The sequence below is a fragment of the Pantherophis guttatus genome, chromosome 4 (assembly GCF_059756535.1).
Source record: "Pantherophis guttatus breed Tessera chromosome 4, ASM5975653v1, whole genome shotgun sequence".
Classification (NCBI taxonomy): domain Eukaryota; kingdom Metazoa; phylum Chordata; class Lepidosauria; order Squamata; family Colubridae; genus Pantherophis; species Pantherophis guttatus.
Genome location: NC_142066.1, coordinates 101880704 through 101908270, shown reverse-complemented (window position 1 = coordinate 101908270; position 27567 = coordinate 101880704). Strand labels below are relative to the sequence as shown.

Genomic DNA, 27567 nt, shown 5'->3' with positions numbered 1-27567 from the left:
CAAAAAATGAGTTAAATAGATCTGCTTTCTCCTTGTTGCTTGTTCACCTTCTTGCCACTTTCTCCCACTAGTGACCAATCATTTCCTTGACATTTTTCTTGTTTTTTACATGTTGAAAGAAGCTTTTTTTGGTTATTTTTTATTTTTGTTGCAAGCCTTAGTTCATTTTGAGTCTTAGCTTTCCTCACTTCATCTTTGCAGGCTCGGGCTATGTGCTGATATTCAGCCTTAATTATGTGCCCCTCTTTCCACTTTTTATACTTGTCCTTTTTTGTCTTTCAATTTATCAGAGAGATCTTTATGCAGCCATGCTGGTTTCTTTTGAGAGCTGTTATTTTTCTTCTTCATTGGTACCTAGGGAGAGAACTGCTGTGAATATTTGTCCCAAATGTAAATTGTATAGGTCCTTCTTCTAACTCTATCACGCAATGAGTACCAGTATTATTCTTCTAGATGTTGATAGATTTATTTAATTTATATAATCCTTTTGGTTTATAGGTAAATTTCAAAATGCTGATTCAATTGTGCTGGTATATAGCCTTCAAAAGGACTGGCAAAAGTATATCAATCTAATCTTGTACTAATTATGCTTATGTACTGTTCAGTTAGTACTTCTAAAACATGCCTAATGAAAAAATAACAAACATTTTTCTCACAATAAATCCAGGGTACCCCTGGAATAAATAATAACACAGCAGGACCAAAAGGTTTTAAAGGAAGAAATGGAAGACAGGTAATCAGTTATTTTTATAATATGTAACTTGATAACTGGAATGTTAGTTGAAAGTTGTTTTCATAAAAATGTAGTATGTTGTTATGATATAAGGGAAGACTATTATAGATTGGGTAACCACTTGCCCTGTTCAAAACAAACATATTTTCTAAGTGGGAGCCACAGTTTACTCCTTGGTGTCTTGGTTCTAAATTGTTTAAGTAGAGAAGGACCCAGATTACATAAAATAATACAACTATCTATCCATATAGTAGCATCCATGTGGCAGGGCAAAAAGTTACAATGATGACTGGGCAATTGAAGCTCTACCACTTTTTTATGCACAAGTGTGATACACACACAAATATGGCATGGGGCTTTGAACATGTAGTAGCAGCCGTTATCTTCATTCCCGTCAGGTCTGTTTGTCTGTCTGTTTGTCTGTCTGTTTGTTTGTCTGTCTGTCGTCTATCTGCCAGTATCTGTCTGTCTGTCTGTCTGTCTATGCTATCTATCTATCTAACATCTATCATCTACCTGTTGCATTTCTCAAAGCGTTTTTATACTGCAGATTATTTATAAATCTCCCATCATGCCGAAAATGGGATATGTAGTCCACAAATGGAGGATGCACGATTGCAGAAGCTTAATAGGGTGTTTATAGATTAAGGTATGGAATTTAGGAAAAAGTCATTTTATTAATTCAAAATAAAAAACAATGTTTTGTTTATAGGGTGAAAGGGGACCCTTAGGACCTACAGGAGATCCAGGATCCAAAGGAACCAAAGTAAGAACTAAAGAAAGAAGATTTTACTGATTGTCCTTATGAATGATCCTAATGATAGTGTAAAGTCCCAAAATATACTTGAGTCACCAGAATGCCAAAGAGAAAGACTCAAGATGAGGCTTGCAAAAAGAAGCAGATTTTATTTATGGCCAAAAACAAAATACTGGGTGGGACTATATCCAGAACATACAGATACAATGCATGTGAGGAGATAGCCAAACCTGGGGGAAGATATGGTGTCCTTTTCATACCCTCAGAGACATCAGCTTAGTACCCAATTCTGGCCTCCTAGTTTAGGTTTGTATATTCCTTGTTGCCCTGCAAAGGAATAGAAGCCTCCCAACTAGCGTTATCTCTTCCTTGAGCATTCCTTTGTTCTCCCAATTGCTCATTTGGCCCCCTGGTTCTGCAAGGAACAAGTTTATACAGATCAAAGGTGTAAATTAGGGCTGAAGTATAAATTTTCCCTCGGATGATGTCTGCAGTTCCAACTGAGATACGTACCATGCTCTTAGATGGCACAAGAAAAACAGGAAGAAGATTGATATGGGTTCAGATCAAATGGCAGGAACATATGTTTGACAAATACCTGATACATTACTGAGGCCTAATAACAGAATATGTTTGTTACAGGAGATACAAATACAAAGGCATATTTGTGTTACAGATATAAAGGTATAATATATGTATGTTATACAAATACAAAGGCTATATATGTATTTCAGGAACCTAATGGTTACAGAATAACAAGTTTCTATTAATTCTAGTATACCAATATATCATATTCTAGTATTATTTATTATATCCTTATTACTGTTTCCCTTCAATAGCATATAGAAGGCCATTTCCAAATTTGTTCATAGTATTAGACAGAAAGAAGCTGCTAACTCAATTTTTTCTTTTCCCTGAATATAATTCAGTTGAAAAATATTTACATTTTAATTGTGTGAAAATTATACCCATATGAGTAGTAACTACTTACTTTTAATATTATGGAAACAGGAAGTATGAACATAGGAATTCAGACTGCTTCCTGCTGTTCTTAGGGCTCTTTCTCACATCCCAGCATTGAAGGTGGCAAAAAAAAAAAGTCCACAGCAGTCCTGTTGTTGTACCTCAAAAATGAGTCTAGAAAAATTGTTGCATTTACAGGAGACTGAGGGCTTTTATAAGAAAGAGGAAGAAGTGAGGTGATTCACGATGTTCAAGATGTTATTGCTTCTATCACCTCTTCACCCCCATCAAATCCTTCACCATAGCTATCCCTGCTTTTATCTCCATATTTGCTGGAGATTGCCAGTGTTGTGGCTGTTGAGGCTAACAATGGTAATAAGCTAACCTGGAAATAAGGTCAAAGATCACCGTAGTGGGAGCCAGTAGGAATATTGAACTTCTGGGGCAAAGCTTGCCAAGGCTTTTGAGATAAGTACTGTATAGTTGTATAGAGGGGTGCAATACCAAGACTCACATGCAATACTAACTATAATGTGACTAGTTTGGGTTTTGTTTAGTATGTTTTCTATGTTTGGAAAGTGTTGTGTACTCAGTAAGTATGGTAAAACAAACCATGGGTAAATATAATGCATCAACCCAGAGAAACTCACTGACTGCAAATTGTTCCTTAGCTCAGTTCATATTTCTAGTATTCATAGTTAATTTATTAAATCAGGACTGAAGAATCTGAAACTCTTCAGATGTAACCATATTGTCAGTAATGCTGCAATATGGCCAATGATGAATGATGAAGTAAGTTGTAGCATACACACTGCATTGATACTTTATTCCTGCCTTAAATGATCTGAATTCTTATAAATTGTTTAAAGAAATATTTATGCCATATGATCATCTTTATCATTTGGACCAGTTTACCTCTGTCTCAGATGTTTGGATAGACCACTGACTGTGTCATAGGATAAACTAGAGAGAAATCACAATAAGATGGCTAATTCTACTTTATTATTAAGCTAGATTGACAGGATTTTGTAAGTCTGAAAGCATAATCTTCATCCCTGCCACTTGCCTTTAAAACCCCATACTAGAGTATGTGTTTCTCTTCTGAACCTCTTGCCCCACCCACTATCCAGTGCAGGCTCTATACCAGGGGTCCTCAAACTTTTTTTTTTAAACAAAAGTTTTTTATTTTTTTATATTCAAACAACCAAACATTACACAATCAATTGTCATACAACATTTTATCTCCACCCAAACCCGCCCTCCCCAATTCCCCCCCCCCGACTTCCCAGAGCAAAAACAGGATATAGCATTTAACAAACATAAGCTAAAATATGCTATTTCAGAATTCAAAACTCTCTCACACTTGTTAACTCCCCTTTTAAAAATTATACTTCAACCTTCCTTTTATAAATTCTCTTATCAGATTTTACATTTGTAAAAAGAAAAAAAAAACATAATCTTATTTTAAACATTTTAAAATCTCTTAATACATTAGCAAAATATTCTCCAAAATATAAATTTCAAAACTTTCAAAAAGTTATCCATTAAATTTTAAGTTATCCACCTTTAAACTTCAATACTTTAAAACTACCATAAGATTCAGAAATTAACCAACTTTACTTAAATCTTTTAACATCATGAGACAATCTCCAAAATATGACTAGTATTTCTTTCTTTCTATATTTTTTCCCAGTCCTTCTTCAATAATACTTCCTTCTTCAGCATTACTCCTCCCCCTGCTCCAACTTTAATTAAATCTTTTAACATCATGAGACAATCTCCAAAATATGACCAGTCTTTCTTTCTTTCTATATTTTTCCAGTCCTTCTTCAATAATACATTCTTCTTCAGCATTGCTCCTCCCCCTGCTTTTATTTTCGAAAAATTTTTGGTTTGAAATTGTAGTTGGTATGTCTTAGGAATTCGTTCTCTTCTTGGGGTTGTTTCCTTTAATTTGAAGCCCCCATTTCGACTCTTCCTGCATTTGTAATCCATCAGTTCGTTCCTTAAATATTGATTCTGTCTGTAGAGCCAAAACTTGTCAAAATATTTATCAACCTGCAGTAAAGAGTCCTCTTGCTGTTTCTCAGTTAATTGAGTGGAAGCCTCTTCCAAAACCTGTGTTTTTGATATAATAACCTCCATTTTAGCTCCAACAATGTCTCTTTTACCCTCCAAAGATACGTTGTCCTGATTAATTTCTTCCTCTTTTTCAGCCAACAAGTCATTATTATTCCCCAATTTAAAATCTTGAATAGTTCTTTTAATTATCTGTCTTATCTCAGCAGTAAAAGATTTTAAAAAGTCTTTTAAGTCTTTCGCAGTCACTACTTGTAAGTTTGCTGACTCATATAGTCCATCTTTAATTTCAGCCATTTATCAATTGTCTCTTTATGTGTATTAATTCACCTATCAGGTCATTAACTCCAATTATTTCCAGACAAATTAAGGATATAAGTTAGTTAAAATCAATGCCACAGTCTTTTCCAAGCCACTTCCACTTTAAATCTTTTTCTTGAATAACCCGATAGCTTTAACAATGTTACTGATGTTAACAAGGACTTTCACTTATAGGTTTCATTTTTCACGCCCTGAGGCGCCATCTTTTTTTAAAAAAACGGAGTTAGTGTACAATACTTGCATTTTTAGTCTCCTGGATTAACTCTGCCAGCATCCAAAATCCAAATTCTTTTTAATCCTTCTAGTTGCTTTGCTGGTGTGGTCACGACGCTTCGTCTGCTTTAAGCAGACTCGTCCCAGAGCTTTGAAGGGCTTTCAGGGAGCTCTCACCCTGCAAACCCCAGGCTATAAAAAAAAAAAAAAGCCTGGGGGTCTAGAGGAGCTCTACCCAGACTCTTCTGCTCTTCTCTCCCCTTTTCCCTGGGGGAGAGTTTTAAAGCCACTAGACAGCTGATTTTCGCTGTTCTAGTGGCTATACGGAGTCATGGGGCTAGAGCTCCTGAAAGGAGCTCCATCGATGTTATGCAGAGCCACCGGAAGTTCCGGGTCCTCAAACTTTTTAAACAGGGGGCCAATTCATGGTCCCTCAGACTGTTGGGGGACCGGATTGGCTGGGTGTGGCTAGGCGATCACGTGACTAGGTGGGCGTGGCCAATTTAACAGTCCATTGAACAATGCACACAAATTAAACTTTAATTTGTTTTGCTCCTGGGGGTGTTTTATTTGCTTTTGTTTACATGTTGCTCTTTGGGTTGCCTTTTCTTTTTACTAAATTGTTTTTTCAGTTGTTTAGGAGTCTAGTGGTCCACTTCAGGAAACTCAGTTTTGCAGCAATTCTTCTCAGCGCCAAGGAGCTTGAGAAATCTCTCTCTCTGTGTCTCTCTCTATCTCTTTGTCTCTCTTTGTCTCTCGCTCTTTCCTTCTCTCTCGCCCTCTCTTTCTCTTTTTTCCTCTTTCTTTTTTCTCTGTCTGTCTTTCTTTCTTTGTCTCTCTCTCTCTCCCTCTTTTCTCCCTTTCTCTCTCTCTCCCTCTCTCTCTCTTTCTTCCTCTCTCCTTCTCTCTCTTTCTCATTTTTTCTTTCTTTCTTTCTTTCTTTTTTTCTCTTTCTCTCTCTCTCTCTCCCCCCCCTTTTTCTTTCTCTTACCCTCTCTCTCTTTCCTTCTCTCCCTCCCTCTCTCTTTCTGTCTCTCTCTCCCTTTCTGTTTCTCTCTCTCTCTCTCTCTCTCTCTCTCCCTCTCTCTCTCTCTCTCTCTCTCTCTCTCTCTTTCTGTCTCTCTCTCTCTCTATCTCTCTCTCTCTCTCTTCTGGAGGCAGAGAAGGTGAAAAACGGGCTTTTTTGCCTGTTTTTTGGGGGGGGCTTCTTTCACTCCCCCTCACCTCCAGAAGCATTCTGCAGGCTAAAACCAGGCAAAAATGACTTGGTTTTTTGGCCAAAAATGACTCTTTTTTTGGCCAAAAATGGGCCATTTTTGCCTGTTTTTTTGCCACCTCCCCACCCACCTTCACAAGCATTCTGCAGGCTAAAACCAGGCAAAAAGAGCTCATTTTTTTGGCCGAAAATGGGCTGTTTTTGCCTGTTTTTTGGCCTCCTTCCACACACACACACCCCACCTCCACAAGCATTCCGCAGGCTAAAATTGTTAAGCTTACCTTTTGATTCCAGGCCACAGGGCTCCCGAAGGCAAGTTCTGCACTCTGTTTTTTTTATTATTATTATTAATTTGATTTATATGCCGCCCTTCTCCGGAGACTCAGGGCGGCTTACAATGCGTTAAGCAATAGCCTTCATACTTTTGTATATTTATACAAAGTCAGCTTATTGCCCCAAAAAACTGGGTCCTCATTTCACCTACCTTAGAAAGGATGGAAGGCTGAGTCAACCTTGAGCCTTGGAGAGATTCGAACCAGCAGTAAATTGCAGGCAGCTGTGTTAATAACAGGGTGCGTAGACCACTGTACTATCAAGGCTCTGTTGAAGGGTGGGTGGGGTGATGTGGGTGGGGGCAACCTTGTGGTGCTCCGGGCCTTAGTTTGAGGACCCATGCTCTATATCCGTGATGGCGAACCTATGGCATGCGTGCCGCAGTTGGCACTTGGAGCCATATTGGTGGGCACACGAGGTCCCACTAGAAGTTGGCAAATGGGCTGTTTCCAGCCTCCAGAGGGCCTCCGGGGGGTAGGGAAGGCCATTTTTGCCTTCTCTAGGAGTCTGGGGGGAGCATAAAATGGGCCTACTGGGCCTACCGGGCCATCGCGTGCCAAAAGCGGGGGGAGCCCAGGGCGGCATGCGTGAATGTGCAGGGGGCGGGGTGCATAGAATTATGGGTGTGGGCACACACACAGGCAACTTCCCCCCGCTTTTGGCACGCGCTGGCAAAAAGGTTAGCCGTCACTGCTCTATACTATCTCTTACCTGACTGCTCCTGTCTCTTTGCACAATCTCTTAAGGGTTTCCCCCCCCCCCCATCTTTGCACTATTCAGTGTAGTGCCTTGAAACAGATTGAGAGAAAAATCTCCTGAATGCCATCCTGTGCATAAATAACTGTACCAAACTATAAGTTGTGTAAACATTGAACAGTTTCTAACTTCCTTTAATTTTCTTACCTCAGGGATACCAAGGTAAAAGAGGTCACCAAGGCTTCCAGGTAAGCATACCTTTTTAAATGTTTAGGTGAAAACTGATACTCTCTTTTTTCTTTCATGACAATATGCTAGCCGCTCTTACAAAATAAAAATACTGATATTGATACTGATAATAATGCAAATATTACTCTTTAATAGTAATAAAGAACCAAGGAAGAACAGACTCCTTGTGGCCCCACATGGGGATCCCAAAAGGAACATGCAGTCATGAAGTTGACTGGTGCCTCAAGAAGCCGCCCTTTGCCTTTGTCAACTAATTTTACCTGGGCTAAAATTGCCTTCTTGAAATTTTAAAATAATTTTTAATATTTTAATTCTAAAATTTTAATTTTAAAATTTTAATTTTTATATACTGTTTCATATTTTGATGCTGTATTGTACACTGCCCAGAATCTCTCTTTGAGATGGGAAATTCAGAAATGTGAAATACAAACAGATAATTAGATAGATGATAGATAGGTAGGTAGGTAGGTAGGTAGGTAGGTAGATAGATAGATAGATAGATAGATAGATAGATAGATAGATAGATAGATAAGCAAAAAGACAGACATATAGACAGACATGGCAAAACAAAATATGACATGGCTAGTACATTAAAAAATAGCAGGCAAAGCAAACAACACTTGGTAATGGACTACCTAGTTAGCTAAAGAAGATCACATAGTCTGATTGTAAGCAATGGCATGATAAAGTAGCAACATTGTACATTGGAATATCTGCAAGAAATAACATTGATCTGCAAGCAAGAACTGGTGGTAGCACAAAATAAAATAAAATAATTTTATTTTACACTGTAGCAAAAGAAAGCAGTGTCTTGGATTAAAACTCAAAACAACTGGAGGATCATCTGAATCCCATTAGCATTGACAAAATTATCATCAGTCTATTGCAGAAGACAGTTTTATTTTGAACAGCTTATATTCTGTGATGGTAATCTTTAATACCATCAAACATCCCCTATCTCAGGTCCTTGGAAAGGAGTTAATAGGTGTGTAGAAATAATAAAGGCAGTCTAAACATCTGACTGACTGTGTGACCAATTATAATAATAAATCAGGAGGGTTAACGTAATTCAAGGAAAATAAACAAAAGCGTTCTCTCCCTCCCTCCCTCCCTCCCTCCCTCCCTGTCTGTTTGTCTGTCTGTCATCTATCTATCATTTTCTTAAATATATTTTAATATTATAAAACTGTAGTAATTTCAAGGACACATTGTTCATCTTGACTATAGCTATGTAGTTTTCCTGACAAAAAGTAGCACTTTCCTCAGTCTAACTAACCTTGGTGGCCTCTTTCTCTCTCTCTTTGTAAACTTCCTTGAGTATTTATAAAACCAGAAAAGTTGGGTTAAAGAATTAAAGAATGATATTTCTGAAATCTTGTGGAGAAAAGCACAGCCAATATCATTACACCACATAAGTTTATTATGAAACCACACTTAAAATACTTTACTATCTCATGTCAGAAATACTTTCTTGCAGCTGGAGGAAATACAGAAAAGGGTGACTAAAATTATGGGGTTCTGGCTGGAGGACTTTCTGTATAAAGAAATATATTATGAGATCTTATTTTAAAAGGTGTAATTTAAAGAAAATGCTTGAATTAATTGAAATGTATCTTGTGAAAAAACCTGGATAGTGTATCATAACAGTAGACATAAAGATTTAAAAGATATACTTATGTAACAGAAAATTCAGGACAAATAAAAATACGTATTTGCATATCATGTAACTTTGTTTCTGGATTTGGTGGTGCAATATAGAGAGACGGGGACGAATCCAGGATTGTATGGTTTTAAATTCTACTCACCTACCTACTTATCCTCATATTTATCAATTAATCTATCTACTCTTCAAAAAAATGCAGAAGTACAGAAGATATTTCTTTGTGCAATTCCAAGCATTAGGATGTGGATGGCTGTTAAAACTAATGCTCTACACACAGTCATTTAAAGTGCACAGATTTGTGAGTTTAATTCCCAGTAGAGACTTTGAACCCCATAGATTACATGTACAAGTAGTCCTTGATTTACACCAGTTTATTTAGTAACAGTTCAAAGTTACAATGGCACTGAAAAAAGTGACTTATGACTGTTTTTTACGCTAACGACCATTGCAGCATCCCCATGGTCATGTAATCCAAATCTAGGCACTTGGCAACTGACTTATTTATGATGGTTGCAGTGTCCCGGGATCACATGATCCTCTTTTGTGACCTTCCAATCAGCAAAGTAAATGTGGAATCCAGATCCACTTAACCATGCTACTAAGAAATTAAGAAATGCAATGATTCACTTAACGACTGTGTCAAGAAAAGTCATAAATTGGGGCAAACTCATTTAATAAATGTTTCACTTAGCAACATAAATTTTGGGCTCAATTGTGGTCGTAACTCAAGGACTACCTGTATTTGACGAATCCAGCAAGGACAAAGCTGGCAAAGTATGGCCTCCTGGTGGTCCAGGTAGCAAAAGATTTAAATATTCTATAATATTCAAAATAATAACAAAATAATATTATTTTGTTTAGTTTGACTATGAGTTAGGCTTTCTAATGGATTTTTAAATGGATCCAATTTTTAAGCAGTAATTTCTGTTATTACAGGGAAGAAATGGAGCCCAGGGGCCAAGGGGTTTTCCTGGAGATCAAGGATTTAAGGGCCCACAGGTGAACTTTTGAGTTGCTTACTTTTTTTTTATTTGTAAACAAATATTCAAAGTGCAAAATTGAAGTGCAACTGTCCAAAAAAGGACTTGATCTACCTTCATGACCTTTTCCAAAGTAAAGAAATCGTAAGATGCTGGATTTCTTCCAAATCTCTAACATTTAATCCTCTTCAAATGTACAGAACATGTCTTCTAAGGAAAAAATACAACTTCTTGACTGAACAATGATTGATGTAACTGAGTTGAGGTTAAATCTTCTTGACTAAATTCATGTAATTTTCTCAGGAATAACTTGTCATTTGATGATGTTTTTTCATGTTCTCAATTCAGTCTATAGCCCTGAGATTTTCTGGTGGTCTTACATCCAATTGCTAATAAGATCTAACCCTGCTTAGGTTTTCCTGAGATAAGACAGAGTTTTTTAAAGATACTATTTGAAAAGAGCAGTTGACTAACACAGTCATAAGATGGAGTATGTTTCAGATAAAGAAATGTAAACAAGAAGAAACAAAATATCCCAAATTAATTGAGTCAACATTTCTTTATAATGATTTCATTGACTTATTTTCAGTCATCGTTTTTATCAACAATTGTCAAAATGATAACAGCAATGGGTTTCCAAGAAACTGTTGCTTAGTATCTGAATTGTTTTAATGAATAAGTAGAAATAAGACTTAAGTCTGCATCCTTTGTGTGTACTGTTTGAAGTTAATACTGTTTTTTAAAAAATGTTTCTAGGGTGAAAAAGGACTTCAGGGAGTGAAAGGAATGAAAGGAAATCCAGGAAGGGAAGGATTCCCAGTATGTCTCAATACAATATATATTTTTTTGATTGTTTCACAGGGGTTGGGTTGTCCCCTCACAAGGTTTTTTTTTTTATCTGCTTCAGGTAATGCTGTGCCAAAATCCACTGAATAATTTTCCAGAAATTATCCCTGCAGAATTTGTTGGTCTTTTATTCTGTTTTGGGGGAGTTTGTGAATCTTTTTAGCTTGTAATCTTTTTAGCTTATTTATTTATTGGAAATAGTAGAGTGCTAGTAGTGCTAGTCATGGTATTATGATTTCTCTTATATGTCTCCTGTCACTCTGAAGACTCTTATATGTCTCCATCTATCCAGTGGTGGGATTCAATTTTTTTAACAACCGGTTCCGCGGGCGTGGCTTAGTTGAGGATGTGGCTTGGTAGTCATGTGACTGGGTGGGCGTGGCTAGCTAATCATGTGACTGGGTAGGCGTGGCCAACTTTTTTTTTTTACTTTTTCTTTTAAAAGCATTTTCTCTACAACCTTAAGAGGTTGCAGACAACAATGCTTTTAGAAGCTTCTGACAGTCAGGCAAATCTGCTGGGATCGCCAGAAGCTTTTAAAGGGATTTTTTTTCCTACAACCTCCGGCTGAGGAGGTTGCAGGAAAACATGCTTTTAGAAGCTTCTGACGATCAGGCAAATCTGCTGGGATCGCCAGAGGCTTTTCAGGAGATTTTCTTTTTCCAGAACCTCTTCAAAAAATCCCTTTAAAAACTTCTGACGATCCAAGCTGAGTTGCCTGATCATCAGAAGCTTCTAAGAGCATTTTTCTCCTGCAATCTCTTCAAGCTTCTGCCTTTTCAAGGCAAAAAAGGCGAGAGCGGGGGGACACACACATGTGGCAGTGAGATATTCCACAGCTCAAACCTCCCCCCACTGGAAACCTGGGAAGGTTTCCCATCTCTAAACAAACAACTCCTGGAAATTGAGTGGCAGGGGCAGGAAAGTCTCACCCAGCGAGGAAACAGACTGGATTTCGGAGGAAACACAGCTCGGTTTAAGGTAAAGGCAGGGCAGAGGGGCAGAGATGGCGATGGGGGGTGGGGGGGCAGCCTTTCCAACAAGCAAAGTCAATGGTCGGGGAGGGGGGAAAATCGGATTCACTTAAATTAACAACCATGTGAATCACACCTCCCTGCCTAGCCTAACACAACACACACATACATATCCAAGAGACCCTCTCCCCAGGTGAGAGAGACCCAACCCTGACAGAGCCAAGACAGGCAGGGAAGCCAGCAGCACAAGGTTTGGGCAACCTGTCCTTTTTTGGGGAGGGGGGATCTTTGCAAAGAAAAGGAACGCAGATAAGGCAGGTTTAAAGACCCCTCCACTGCAAAGCCAGGGGCATCCTCTGAAAGTCCCAGTCATCGGAGATCCTGGCTCGCCACCCCAAACAAGCCAATCCACAGGCTCGGATTCCCACCCACCCACCCCTCTCCTTGCGAGCCACACAAAACGCACATCAAGCATAGGAATCCCCAATTTGTGCCTGATTTTTCAAAAGCCCAGTTGGATAGGAACTCTCCCCTGCACCCACCCTCCCCACTCCCTCCACCCGTTCCCTGGCGGCATAGGCACAGCAGCCCCGGCTGGGGAAAGGAGGCGCCGGCCATGAGGCCGCTTTGCAAAGGCGCACCTGCGCTGCATGGCGACTCCTGCGCTCTCACCTGTTGGATCTGCCCGGATGCCATTGCCACCATCGCCGCTGCAGCCACTAGAGCCCATCCGGCGCCAGCGGGGAACTTTTTCAAACTTGGCCTGGCCCCGCAGAGGAAATGCGGTGAGCATCTCGCACCTTCTGCTGGCCTTCCAACCTGGCTGGAGCCTGGGAAGCCCCCATGGAAAACTCACCGTGTTTGCCCTGCGGGTTCTGCACAACAGCCCTCGCAGATAGACCCAGGGCCCTAGGAAGGTCGTGGGGATGCTGGGCCCTGCTTGCCCAGGCGAGTCGTGTTGGGCGTGGGCGCATTGCGGGGGTGGCGGCCGCTGGGGCAAGTTTCACCTTCTGTTCTGCTCCCATGTGTCTGGGGTGGATGGCTTATCCTTCGGTCGAGCCGGCTAAGAAGCAACGTTCCTCCTCCTGCCAGCCTCGAGCTCAGCTCCGGGAAGCATCCAGCCAGCCATACCTGGCTTATCCCTGCGGCAGCCCACGTGGATCCCAGGCAGCGGAACTTCGGGGCCTTTCCTCATGGTGGCAGTGACGAGGCAGGCAGGCAGCCGGGTGCATGGGAGCAACTGGTGGCAACGCTCCTGGCTGACAAAAGGTGGAGTCCCGGGGCTGCATGCAGGCAATGACGGTGGGCGGGGTAAGCGACCAGCGACCAGGCCAGGAACCGGTTCGGGGGTGTGGCCAGCCAATCTTATTACCGGTTCTCCGAACTATTAAATTTTTTTTACTACCGGTTCTCTCCCAGTGACTGGATGGGCTAGGGAAGGGGTGGGCAAATGTGGCTCTTTTACAACCTGTGGACTTCAACTCCTAGAATTCCTGAGACAGCTTGGGTGTCTCAGGAATTCTGGAAGTTGAAGCCCACAGGTTGTAAAAGAGCCACATTTGCCCACCCCTGGGCTAGGATAGGCTGGCGCCGCACAGGTGGGAGATGGGGCAGGGCAAGGGGCGGGCAAGCCGGCAATTTAACAAATGGTTCTGTGTGCTGCAAGGCCAATAAAATTACAAAAAAACACCGAACCATTTGTTAAATTGCAGGCTCGCCCGCCCCTCACCCACCACTATTTATTGGCAATAAATAGTGGTGCAGAGGGGTGGGGCAAGGGATGGGGCGAACCAGCAATTTAACAAACGATTCCGCCGAACTGCCTAGAACCGGCAGAATCCCACCACTGCATCCATCCCAATCTGCAAAAGCCTTCTGAAAGGAGTTTTCTGATGAGGTCTTCTCTTAGGACTGACCTCATCAGGTAAAGTCAGGAAGGCTGCAAGTCTCTGGAGAAGTTCTTGCATCCATAGAGGAACATTCCCCGCTCTCCATACATAGTTTTTGACTATTCAGAAATTAAAGAAGATCATTTCTCTCCATCTAGGATAATTTCAATAAAATTATTATTCCCATGGAAAGAAATTTTCAAAGCAAAGCCTCTTTCTTCAAGTGGAATGGGAAGTGGAAGGAAAAAACAAAGGAGACTTATTTTGCAGAACAGCATATCCCCCATTTGATGTTTGGACCTTGCCCCAGCATGGAGGAATAGTTTTATTAAATTCCACTGAATGATTTTAAGCTTGTAATTCGTATAATGGCAGCAGATTTTGGAAGAATTTTATGTGAAGCACTGTCTTATTTAATCAACTCCAGATGAGCTTATATCCTTATTTCATTTTAGAGTGTTCCAGGAAGAATGGGTCCAGTAGGTGTTCCTGGGAAATCAGGAGCTAGAGGGAATAAGGTATCAAATCTTACTTGTTCTTAGAAACAACAGAGTATCTCTATATTCCTTCTCCTTTTAGGATATGTTCATATTTACTTTGATATTGTCATCTGTCTAAAAAGAAAGCTGTCAACAGAAGATTGTTCCCAAATATAACATCATTGCCTTCCAAATGCTTGGAAAAATGTAGAAATTGTTCTCATATTGTGCAATTTAATATGATGGAAGGGAAATGTAATAAAATATGGTACATGGAAAAATAATATTATATACAGTTTTCTTGGCCATTGACCAGTGGAATGGATGCTGGTTGCCATTGCCTTTTTCTAACAATCAAATTTAACTTCCCAGCTCTGGAATTTTTAAATTGTCATCCATCCAAGTATGTTCATGCCTGACCTTGTTTAGCATCTAAGAGTTGCCAAGATTGGTTAGGTAGAGAAACTATTACATTTAAGTTAGATTTAGATTTAGATTTAATTTTACCAATTTCTTTATATTAATCATAGTGAAGACAGTAAGAGATCTTCAGGTTTCTGGGTTCTGAGGGCTTCCAGTTGATGTGTGGTGAGATTGGACACAAGGAGCAGGTCTCTGCACTCCAGTGCCGAGTTCTCCCCATTGGTGGGCTCCAAAAGGAGCCAAAGCCACCCTGTGGGGGTGGTGAAGCAAAGAGGGGTACCCTGTGAGGTAGCAGAGAGTCACAACTCTCCTGTTTGACCTAGGGTTCTTTTTCCCTCTCATCCATGGCGAGGAGAAGAGGCAGCCAAAAAATGGCTGCCATGAAGCTGGGACAACTGAGGAACAACAAAGACTGGTGCTGGACGAAGTAGGTGAACAGTGACTAGAACTGAGGGAGAGGACTCCTTTTTACTTAAAACCTACCCCAAGGAACAATTTATAACTATCTGCTCAGAATTGCTTGTTAAAGCAGTAATTAAGCATTCTGAGAAAAATACCAGACCAGGAGGAAAAAGACCTAAAGAGAGAAAAACAATAAAATTCTAAAAATACAGAAAATTGGACTCTTAAACTAGGAAGACATGGTAATGGGAAGGCATTTTAAAACACTGGAATTATTTACTTTAAAAACTTTTCCTGCTTCTATAATTATAATTGAATTACAATTAAAATTACAATCAAAATAACTAAAATTAGATTAACTAGTGGCGACACTGAAATTTAAGTTGAGAGTGCCACCTCTTGATGAAAGGAAAATATACAAGTCTGGGAATACTTACATGAAGGATTGTGAAAATATTTACTGGGTTATATCTAACTACCCCATGACTACTGGAGACTCAAATATGAGAACAAGTAAGTTATTTAATTAAAGTGACCCTTGAATGTTATACTAGAAGACTGAACCTATAAAGGGGATGTAAAGAGATTTTTGATAACTTCTGGGAATATTTAAATAGAACTGACTGATTTCCTATGGCCATGATGGCAAACCTATGGCACGTGTGCCTGAAGTGGCACATGGAGCAGTGGTGGGTTTTTAAAAATTTTGCTACCAGTTTGGTGGGCATGGCTGGGTGGGCGTGGCCAACTTGACATCACTCATGCCATGCCCACTCAGTCACATGACCCCTCCCCCACCTAGCCATGCTCACAGGAAAAGGTAAGAAAATTTTTGGAATTTCCACTATCTACCCCCGCCCTCCCTTTGCCAGTTGCCCCCATTTTCCCTCCTTTAGCGGTCCCCAGCCCTAGCCCCACTTCCTCCCCCACCACCGCCTCTTTGTTTGGGCTGCTTACCTTCTGCGGCAGCTGGTCCAGAGTCCGGAAGGCAAGCTGACTGGAGTTTTTGGCAGCCCTGCTGCATCTTTAAGAGCCACTTTGTGGCTGTGGTGGTAGCTGGTCACAGGCTGCCCAAAAGTACCAAAGATTACAGAAAATGCTGCTGCCATCACCGCCATGTTTTTCATGCATGTGCATCTCATTGGATTTGCATGGCAATGGGATGTGTGTGTGCGAAGAATATGGTGGCAATGAACATGGTGGGTGGGGCGAGCAAGAGGTGATCATGGGACCAATTTGGGGGCATGGCCAGCTGGCCATCGCTACAAGTTTGGCAATCTTGGCCAAATTTCCGCCAATGGTTTGCACAAACCAGTGCAAACCGGCTGAATACCACCTCTGACATAGAACTATGTCGTCTGGCATGCACGGTGTCACCCATTTCTCTTCCGGGTTTCTGGCATGCATGTGTGCGTGATGATCAACTCCTCTTCCGGGTTGCAGCCCAGACGAGCATGCATGTGCCTCCTTTTTAGCACTCGGTGCCAAAAAGGTTCGCCATCACTATCCCATGGGATACAAAGAACTGCAATTAGTGTCCTTCTTGAAGGGCAATTTTAAATCTGAATAAATGGTTCTTGGACAACTGGACAAATGTGGGATTTTTAAAAATAAAGTAAGATGCTTTATAAGGAAGAAATGAGTGGAACTTTGAAGGAAATGGTGTTGATTTTCCAAAGCACAAAGGACATTGTGGAGAAAGGATTTAAGGAGATAATGGAAAAAATAGAAAATACTATACAAGGGATGATGAGTAAAGATCTAGACGCTCAGAAAAAGGAGGAGCTAATAGAAGGAATGAAAGAAAAGATAGAACCAAAGCACCAGTGAACAAAAGAAGAAGACAAAGAGGAGATAATAAAAATAACAGTGATTGGGGCTTCTGGTTGATGTCGCGGCAAGACAGTCAAGGAAATAGCGGGCTCTGATGAGTCCCGTGAAAACCCCGGCTGCCGAACCGCTACCGATGAGTCTGCAGACAGAACCTGTCCTGCAGGGATGGGGGAAGAAGAGAAGAACAGGCAAGTTCCTTGGAGGTCAGAGGGAACCCTCTGTGAGTCGGCGGCGGGGGGCGGCAGCCATGTCAGCTGCCATGAAGCTGGGACAACTGGGCAAGAAAAGTGCTGGAGGAAAGCGAGGTAAAACGGAGCCTTTTGAAGCCGGGTGAGTGACAACAACCCAGGCTTGTAACAACGTTTGGAGCTATATCAGTAACTAGAAGACCCCTAGCCTAAAACAGCAGCTAAGTAACAAAGGGGCTTTGAAAAAAAAATTTTAAACTGCAACTTTAAAGAACAAAGACCTGAGAAACAACTAATTTTGGAACAAGAATTAAGAGACTTAATTTAGAGATTTGGTAAAAGGACTAAACACTTTAAAATCTGAATTGGACTAAGGGAAAAGAAAAGATTTGATACTTTTTTAACCAAAAGAAGAAAATAAAGTTGATGGTTATATAATAAGAAATAAAATGGAGTCTTGCATGACTAATGGGAAATGTGAATTATAGAGAGACACCATCTGGCACAAAGAGGAACTTTGTAACCTCCCTTTGTTATGAGAACTTTGAGCTCTACCAAAAAAAAAAAAAATTGCTGAACTGTGGAGGAGCATTTTTCTTTCCTGACTGCAAGCAGCTGGACTTGGGTGAAAAGAAAAGAAATTTACAATGGAACTCCTACGGTTGAACAAATAATAACTTGAATGTTGGCGCAGGAATAGAAGAAGGATTTAGCGCAGCCCCAAAGAAAGAAATTTGAGACATTATATCCGGAATAAAAATATGAAAAGAGATCTAATTGGATTTATGGAGAATAAAATTAAAAACTTGGAAAATGGAAAGAAATGTATGTTTGCAGACGAGGAAATGAAGATAATGTCATTAAAAATAAAATAAAGTAAAGATGATTGTAATAAATTAAAGGGAGGCTTTTATAGAAATGAAGATTGTTAAATGAAACTAAGATATGTTTAATGCAAGAACTATGTTTTAATGGTAAAATGTCAAGATAAAGAATAAGGGTGAATATGATTAATTGAAAATGTTAAAAGGAATTTAAAAATATACTTAAAAATATGTCTTAAGCAAGAACCAAGTCTCAAGATTAAAATGCTATGATTGCTATGAAAAAAGATAAAGAAAAATATGACTAAATAAAAAGCAATGCATAGATGGAGGGAAACACCAAAGAAAGGTTTAAGTAGAGATTGTTAAACCAACTATGAACATGCTGTATTTAACAGCCAAAAAGTTATAATATGCTGTATAGAATAGCCAAACAAACATCCTGGGTATCATCTAAAATGAAACTTAATATGCCATGTAACGGCCAAAAAACAAAAATAGAGATGCTGTGTTCAACAGCCAAACAAAGATGTAGACAGAGATAAAGATCCAATAGAGGAATATGGGAGGCAAGTCAAAAAAAGCATAGCAACTGATAGACTTCCAGTGGCTCCGCATTCCCCGAATGGACGCTCCTTTAGGAGCTCCAGCCCCATGATTCTGTTTGCCGCTAGAACAGCGAAAATCAGCTATTCTAGCGGCTCGAAACTCTCCCCCAGGGAAAAAGGGGGAGAGAAGAGCAGAAGGGTCTGGGTAGAGCTCCCCTAGACCCCCAGGCTTTTTTTTTTAAGCCTGGGGTTTGCAAGGTGAAAGCTCCCTGAAAGCCCTTCAGTGCTTCGGATCTGGGATGATTCTGCTCTATGCAGAACAAGGGGTCGCGACCACACCAGCAATGCAATTTTAAGGACTATGAGAAAATTCGAATTTGGATGCTCGCAGAGTAAATCAGGAGAACAGAAAATGCAAGTATTAAACTTTAACTCTGTTTAAAAGAAAAAAGATGGCACTTAAGGGCGTTTAAAATGGAACTTACAAGTGAAAGTGATCGTTAAAGCTGCAACATTGTAAAAGCTACCAGATTACGTGGCAAGAAAAAGATTTAAAGTGCTAGTGAAATGAAAAAGACTATGGTATTGACTTCAACTACTTTATACTTCTAAATTGTGTGGAAAATTATTGGATTTATTGACCTGATAGCTGAATAAACTTAAACTGGGAATTGAAATATGGCTGACATCAAGGATGGAGGATCATTATTATATGAGCCAGCAAATTCACAAGTTGTGACTGTAGAGGTTTTACAAGAACTTTTAAATTTCTATACTTCAGCTATACTGGAATCAATTGACAGGACTATTCAAAATTATAATCTGGAGAACAAAAATGATTTGCTGGCTGGAAAAGAGGAAGAAAATCAAACTAATTTGTTTTTGGAGCAGGGAAAAGAGGCTGCCAGGAACACGATGGAAGTTACCACATTGAAAACAGAGGTTTTGGCAGAGGCTTCTATGCAGTTAACTGAAAAGCAGCAAATAGACTCTTTCCTGCAGACTGATAAACTTTATCGTGACAATTCTTGGTTTTATAGACAATATCAATTTTTAAGGGAGGAAGTGACTGATTATATAAGCAGGAAGAGTCGAAATGGAGGTTTCAAAATGAAGGAGATAACTTTTAGGAGAGAGCGATTTTCAAAGATGCATCAGTCTCAAATCTACATTCAAAAATTTTCGAAAATAAAAGCAGGGGGAGGAGCAATGTTGAAGGAGAAAGTATTATTGAAGAAGAAGGATTGGAAAAAATATAGAAAGAAAGGAAGAATTGAAGATTAATTTCTTTTGGGGAGGATCTTAATAATAAATTTGAAAAGTCTATTGAAATTAGCATTTTTTTAAGTTTAAGTAAAATGTTTAATTAAAATGGAATTTAAAAATTTTAAAAATGCTTTTTAAAAAATGACTGTGGTATTAAAATGGTTAACTTTAAAGTTAATGGATAGTTTTCTGAAAGTTTTGCAATTGATATTTTGAAGAATGAATTTAAGAGTTAGAAATAACTAAACTCAATGGATTAATAGTATCTTTAAGGTTATATTCTGAAGAATATTTTATTGAAGTATTTTCTTTTGAGAGAAAAAAAGAACTTAATGAAGTACTAAAATGGTTAATTTAAAATTGAATGGATGCAAAATAATATTTTCTTTTTTTTCTTTTTCTTAAAGAGATATGCTTTAAAGAAAGTTTTAAAATGTTTAATTTAGAATTTTAATAGGGGAGGCTGATGAACAATTTTTAAAAGAGGAGTTAAAGAGGGTGAGGGAGTTTTGAATCATATAGCAAGTTAGTATATTTTAGCTTATGTTTAGTTTAATGCTATACCCTGTTTTTGCTCTGGGAAGTCGGGGTGGAGGAGGGGAAGGGGGGTTGAAGGTTGTGTGGGGATAAAATGGTTGTCTAATTTTTAATATAATTAAAAGATAGATTAAGGTATTAATAGAGAAGTAAGAAAAATGGGGGAAATGTTATAATAAAGGGAATGACAATATTAAGATATGATAAATATTGGAGGAGTAAAAAGAAGATTTAAAAGATGTATTCAGAAGATATATTGAATGATTGATTATGTATTATTTGTTTGTTTGTTTATAAAATAAAAAAACTTTTTAATGTAAAAAAAAAAGCATAGCAACTAAAGTACTGAAGCAGGCAAGAGACTGTTGTGGTTCGCCAGCAGCCTGTGGACCTGGCAGCGGAGTTGGACAGTAAGGAGGCTGGGGAGGACAATGGGCCAGTCCTGGTGTTAGGGGAAGGCCCAGACAAGGACTCTGCATTGGAGGCCATCTGGGAGCGATGTGTGGACTCCGGAGCCTCCAGAGGCAAACAGCAGAGAAGAAGAGGAACAGGAGGAGCATGTTTCTAGTGCACGCATGTGAAGAGCTGCCAGAAGGCAAGAGCAGCTGAAGCAAAAAGGACATCTTGGTGTTATCGAATAAATCCGAGGTTTAGGTAATTTTGCCTTGGGTATTAGTTTGATGGCACAGTCCATGGGCCGGTGGGGGGGGGTAGCACCTTGCATTCTGCCTTGCTAAATGCCTCCACCAGGTCGGACTAGATCTGGGGAAATGCGGGCCCATCTGCAGCCTGACAACCACTCTTGTTAAGGTCAGCCACCTCCCCAGCTACACCCTGTTCATGTGGTGGTGGACTGGGGCTGGTCACTATCCTTATTTTCCAGAAACCCCCCCTCCCACCAGACTGTGGGTCCCCATTTGTCTAGCCATGCTAGCCCAAGAATCAGAGATTCATTCATTGTTGCTACCACCATGAATCTGATGAGCTCCCAATGCTCCCCCATCTCAAGTTTCACCAGCTCGGTAATATGGGTAGCTAGTGCCCCTCCAAGCACCGAGCCATCCACTTGCTTGACCCATGGGCTTGGCCATCCTTCTAACTCTTATGCCTAGCTTGCTAACAACCTTCATGTTGGTGAGGCACCGGGTACAACTGGAGTCAATCAATGCACTGTATCAGCCCCTTTGCCCGTTTAAGACCTCCTAATTGTGACCAGGATGACAAATGGCTGAATGGGGTCACTTACCATCGGGTCCTCTGCTCAATCATCCTCACTATCATAGGACACCAGTGGCACCCTCGCGGGACAACCTCCTTCCACTGAGCTCACTGGTTGGTTGCTCACTGGGGTCGTCTGAACCGCTCTCCTGGATTGTTTGGGGGTCTGATGAACTCGACCTGTGGTCTTTCCAGGTGTACCAGCTGGCGAAGGTGGTTTCGATGGCTGCTGTGGGCCTGGCATCATACACTCCAGTGCCCGGTATCCTAGGATATTGCACCGGAAACAGCACAGAGACGGCTGGCTGGGCTGGACTGTGGAGCCCAGCAGAACAGTGTTGGGTCAGGCTCCGCTTGTTGCCAGCGGCCTGTTGGTGACTTTCTGTTGCCCCAGAGCCTCCTCCCCATGGACGGAATTCCCTTAACGGTGTCCAGCTCGACAGCTGCCCTGAACTAGTCTTGGAGTTGAGGTCGAAGACTCCTGTACACACAGACCTGGCACATTTTGCAGTCCAGCCCTGCTCAGAACTGGTGAACCAGGAGGCATTCCGGCCAGGCCCTCAGCCTACCAGCAAGCTAGTGGAAGTCACGGACATACTCCTTGGCCAGCTGGCCATGTTGTTTCACGGACATCAGCTCCCCCTCCACTTGTTGTGTACAGGAGCCGTCTATTTGAGTCCCTGGCCACCGAGTCTGCCATGACACAACCTGCTCTGGGCCTGCCTCCCATGGTTGTTGATACCTCCAACACAGTTCCTTCTGCCATCACCAAAGCCAGCCACTCCGCCAGGTATGGAGAAGAAGCCAAAGGGCAGAGACAAAAGAAAAAGCAGCACTGACTTTCTCTCAGCCTGTCAGGGCAGGCCTGGCAGGGAACAAATGAGGCACACACAAAGTAACCACAACTGTGGCAAAACTGTTAGTTTAATCCCTATTAACAGGTCTAGCCTCCAAACAAGGTGAGTTGGCATTCAAAGTCAGTGCTGCTTTTCAACTGTGCGCTCCACCCACAATCATCCAGTGGCAACACACACTCAGCAGCTAGCTCTGCCGGCTAGGATCTGGCCAGTCCCATGTCCATAGAGGTTGCAACAGCCCTGTTTGCATGGAGCTGCTGAAAACCATGCTGCCCTGCATCAGCTGTGAAGTGGTGGCTCTGTGGCTACAGGGCATCAGCTGAGAGGCGGAGGAGGAGTTCATCGAAGCTGGGATGTGCAGGAGGAGGTCATTGTGGCCCAGGCTTGTCCGTGACACACCCATGAGTCGCAGAATGTCACACCTACCGCCGCTCTGTCTGCCACTGGACTGCCAGCCCGGTCGCCACCCTTGCCCCATTACACTCCCCCCCCCCAGGAATGGCGAGTCCGTGGACTGGGGTCGACAGATGGTATTATTAAGTATGTTTTAATCAGGGGTGAAATGCTCCCAGTTTGGACCAGATCGCCTGATCTGGTAGCGCTGGTGACGGGTGGTTCGGAGAACCAGTAGCAAAAATCCCTGCGCTCCCCTCCCCCCATGCCCAGCTGAACCACACGATCATCAGAGGCTTTTTTTTTTATTTTTAAAAACATTTTTTCTACAACTTCTTCTGCCAAAAAAATGCTTTTAAAAGTAAAAAAAATAGCCTCTGATGATCACACGGCTCAACTGGGATCTCAGAGGCTTTTTAAAGCATTTTTTTCTGCAAAAAATTCCACCTCCGGGGAAGAGGTAGTTAAAAAAATGCTTTGAAAAGGCTCTGACGATCAGGCAACACAGCTGGGATCATCAGAGCCTTTTCAAAGCATTTTTTTAACCACCTCTTCCACTGAAGAGGTTGCAAAAAAAAAATGCTTTAAAAGTCTCTCTGATGATCCCAGCTGAGTTGCCTGATCGTCAGAGAGACTTTTCAAAGCATTTTTTAAAATGATCAGGCAACTCAGCTGGGATCATCAGAGAGACTTTTAACGCATTTTTTTCTGCAACCTCTTCAGTGGAAGAGGTGGTTAAAAAAATGCTTTGAAAAGGCTCTGACGATCCCAGCTGTGTTCCTGATCGGCAGAGGCTTTTCAAAGCATTTTTTTGCATTTGCAGAAACAATGCTTTGAAAAGTTAAAATAAAAAAAAAAAGTTGGCCACGCCCACCTAGTCACATTACCCCCCACCCCACCAAGCCATGCCCACAGAACTGGTAGTAACAAATTTTACATTTCACCCCTGGTTTTAATACTATTGTGATTGGCATTGGAATAATATATTGAAACATTGAACAATTAAATAATGAAAGAACATACTTTAATATAAACGTGGTTACTATCAGAATTATATAGATTTGATGATTGTAAAGAATATAATTAGAATAATTTTGTATGTCTAAATAATATTGGGATTGGTATTAGAATTGTGTATTGAAAAATTGAATAATGAAATAATGATTGTATCTCTTTTTTTGTAATTTTTTTTTTTACACAAACACATAATACATCAATCCTTCTGTGTGTCATCTCGGTGTTTCTTCAGTGACTTCCTCTTCTTTTTCTTACTCCTCCTATCTTCATTTCTTCCTTAATAATTTCCTTTTTTAAAAAAATTTGATTTATATGCCGCCCTTCTCCGGAGACTCAGGGCGGTTTACAATGTGTTAAGCAATAGCCTTCATACTTTTGTATATTTATACAAAGTCAGCTTATTGCCCCCACAAACTGGGTCCTCAATTTACCCACCTTAGAAAGGATGGAAGGCTGAGTCAACCTTGAGCCTTGGAGAGATTTGAACCAGCAGTTATTGCAGGCAGCTGCGTTAATAACAGGGTGCTTTAGACCACTGTACTACCAAGGCTCTAAATTACAACGTTCTCAGTTACAACGTTTTCCCCACAATATAATACATTTAATATAGCATTCTCATATTTAATTATCACAATCTTTATCTATATCTCTTTTCTAACCAATCGTAAAATTTCCCCCATATCTTAAAATATTCCGTATCCTCTCTTTCTTTAATCATCAAAGTTAATCTATTCATCTCTGCACAATCTAGAATTTTTTTAATTACTTCCCTTTCCAAAGGAATTTTCTCTGCTTTCCATCTTTGCGCAAATACTATCCTCGCTGCAGTTATTACATGTATAATCAAATATATATTTTCTTTTTTTTTATTGAAAAGGTTTTCAAATACAAATTTTTCCCCCTTTTTCCCCCCCCTCCCCCCCTCCCTAACCCCCCCTCCCCACCCTTCCCCCCCTGTGACTTCTTCGTAACAAAAAAAAACCCTAATTCATAACAGATTACTTACTCCCTCCTCAAAATACTGACCTTTACTTACTAAAAGTATTATAAATCCCCCTTTATCCATACATTTCAGAAAAGAAGAAGAGAAAAAAAACAAAAAAAAACAAACACATTATACTATAACTATTATAAAATAACTTCTAATTTAGCATAATAGTGTTTTATATCTATACATTATTGCAACAATTCAAAACCACCTTCCACTTTAAAACTATACAATAAGTCCTACTTTAATAACATTTCAAAGCGGGCTCCCCATAAAATCTAATTTAACATTTATTCCACTCTATCCATTTCCTCCACTCCCCTAAATGTATCACTTAAAAATCCCTTTTCTTAAACTAATCAGTCTGTAGCTAGCTTATTCACCCACTGTCTTACAAATTTACCATACACAACAATTCTTGATATCTTTAATTCACTGCCCACACTACTTAAAAATATATATATATATATATTCCATTATATCTAAATAAAAAAAGAAAAGACAATAACTTTAAATTTATAGTCCATATAATATCTTCTTGAAGTCTTTCCACTGGATTGTTAAAACCAACATCCATAATAGGGTAACATAGCTTGCTGATGCAACAGTTTATTCAAGATCTCCAATCATATCTGCCCCCATCAGTAGTAAACATCTTCTTATATATATAAAAGTAAAAACAACCACCCGAGTGACATTATAATTATATTCCATATAATAATAATTGTGGGTTTCATCAGGATTATTAATTTCCATCATCGTATTGGGTAACAACCCGATCTTCTGCATGTCCCAATGTGATTCTCTTGCCTTATAATTCAAGATAATTATAATATATTTATCAACACAAAAAGAAGTTTCAAAGTAGATAATTCAAAACCATCAATTTGAGGCTCTTTCCATGTCCCAAAATTACGGCAATGCAGAGATCTGCCACTATCCTCAGGATGATATTGACCAATATGTCGCCTCCTCTATGTTTTCACATAATCATTCATATTTTAAAATCACTGGCTTCACTGTTGCTTGGGTTAGAAATTTCTATTTTTGTACAACCTATTTCTTTTTTTGTTTTCTTTTTGTGGGTTTGACTTCCATCCTAATTTTTTGTGTCTCGCGTTTCTTTTTTATCCCTTGTATATCCTCTAATTGGTTTCCATGCTTGTCCTTGCCTTGATAAGTCATCACATTAAAATCAGATGGCACTTCTCTCAAATTTGTAGATAATCCAGCTGGGGTATCCGATAAATCCAAAGGCAATTTATCTGGTACAGTCTCTGTCTTTAGTTCCAGCTCCTTCTGCTTATCCTGTATTATATCTGAAGACGTTAAATTCATTTTCAACCTATTTTGATAAAATTCTTCCGCTCTTTCAACAGTATTTAACTGGTATCTTTCTCCTTGATATCTCAATATAATACCAACTGGGACGTCCCACCGGAATTGAATATTTCTCCTTTTTAACTCAGACACCAGAAAGCCAAATTTCTTCCTTTCCATTAATATCTTAGGTGGGAGTTCCTTGTAAATCCAAATCTTTCTTCCATACAATTGCAAATTAGAATTGAAGGAATTTTGCACAATTTTATTCCTAATTTCTTTATCTGAAAAATAGATTACCACATCTCTAGGCAATTGCCTTTGCTTGGCAGTCCAGGAGTTTATTCGATAAGCTCTGTCAATCCTACAAAACACTTCCTCAGGTTGAATCTTTAAAATCCCAGCTAGAAATTCAGAAGATATTTTCCTTAAGTCATCTCTGTTATTTTCCTGCAAACCTCTAAGTCTTATTGCATATTCTGTGAAATTATATTGTATCTTTAGAACCTCTTTTTCAATCCTCTGTTGCAGATTTTGTACATTACCAGACTTTTGGTCAGCATCCATTTTAAATTTTTCTTCTGAACTATAATCCTGAATATTTAACAAATCATTTTCAATTTTTTGAATTCTATTGTCCAATTTATCTTGAATTTCATCCATTTTTGACTCTAGTAAATTAGTATTTGTATCCAACCGAATCATGAATTCTGACACTTTTAAAATTTTTTGCTGCAAAAAGTCAAACTTGGATTTCACCAATTCCTTAGTTTCCTGCTTAAATTTTTCAAGTTGCTGATTCACAATCTCATCCCTTCTTTCAATCTCCTCTAAGAGAAATTCTATTATATTAAAATCAGGTTTCTGGGACTGAAGAGTTAAAACTTGTTCCTTTAAATTCTTAGTGGGGGAATCCCCCCCACCTATTTGCTTGTCTGACTTCACAAGCCTCAGTGCCATGTTTCCGCCTAAGCAGGCTTTGTTAGAAGAAAAAAAAAAAAAAACAAGACAAAAGACTTCCAGCCAGCAACAATCCTCCAGGGGAAAAAGAGAAAAACAAAAACAGGAGCGGAGTTTTGTTTACAAATGTAGCCAGTGGTATTTATTCCGCTACATTGTAATAATAAAAAACGGAAGAACTTTCCCTCTCAAACTCTTCTCCAGCCGCGGCAGACGCCATTTTAAAAAAAAACTTTTTTCCTCTTTCTCTTCCTCTATTCTCCTAAGTAATTTTTAAAAGATAAGTAAAATACTTGCGCTTCAGTATTACAGGTCCAGCTCACATTTTCTTTGAGTAATCTGTCAAATTCGCAGGCTTGCTTTTGACGCCTGGCTCTGCATTAGCAGAGGTCTCCCAAAGCC

The 27567-nt window shown here is 39.9% G+C and overlaps 1 protein-coding gene across 1 annotated transcript in view; it reads left to right on the top strand.

Moving 5' to 3' along the window:
* The window catches only part of LOC132709591 (uncharacterized), a 66197-nt gene that overhangs the window by 17732 nt on the left and 20898 nt on the right, over positions 1 to 27567 (top strand). Inside the window, exons 11-16 of the mRNA XM_060683754.2 lie at positions 668 to 733; positions 1446 to 1499; positions 7524 to 7559; positions 10160 to 10222; positions 10960 to 11022; positions 14368 to 14430. Of these exons, the coding sequence (XP_060539737.2) occupies positions 668 to 733; positions 1446 to 1499; positions 7524 to 7559; positions 10160 to 10222; positions 10960 to 11022; positions 14368 to 14430 (345 nt within the window). The remainder of the gene's footprint in view (positions 1 to 667; positions 734 to 1445; positions 1500 to 7523; positions 7560 to 10159; positions 10223 to 10959; positions 11023 to 14367; positions 14431 to 27567) is intronic.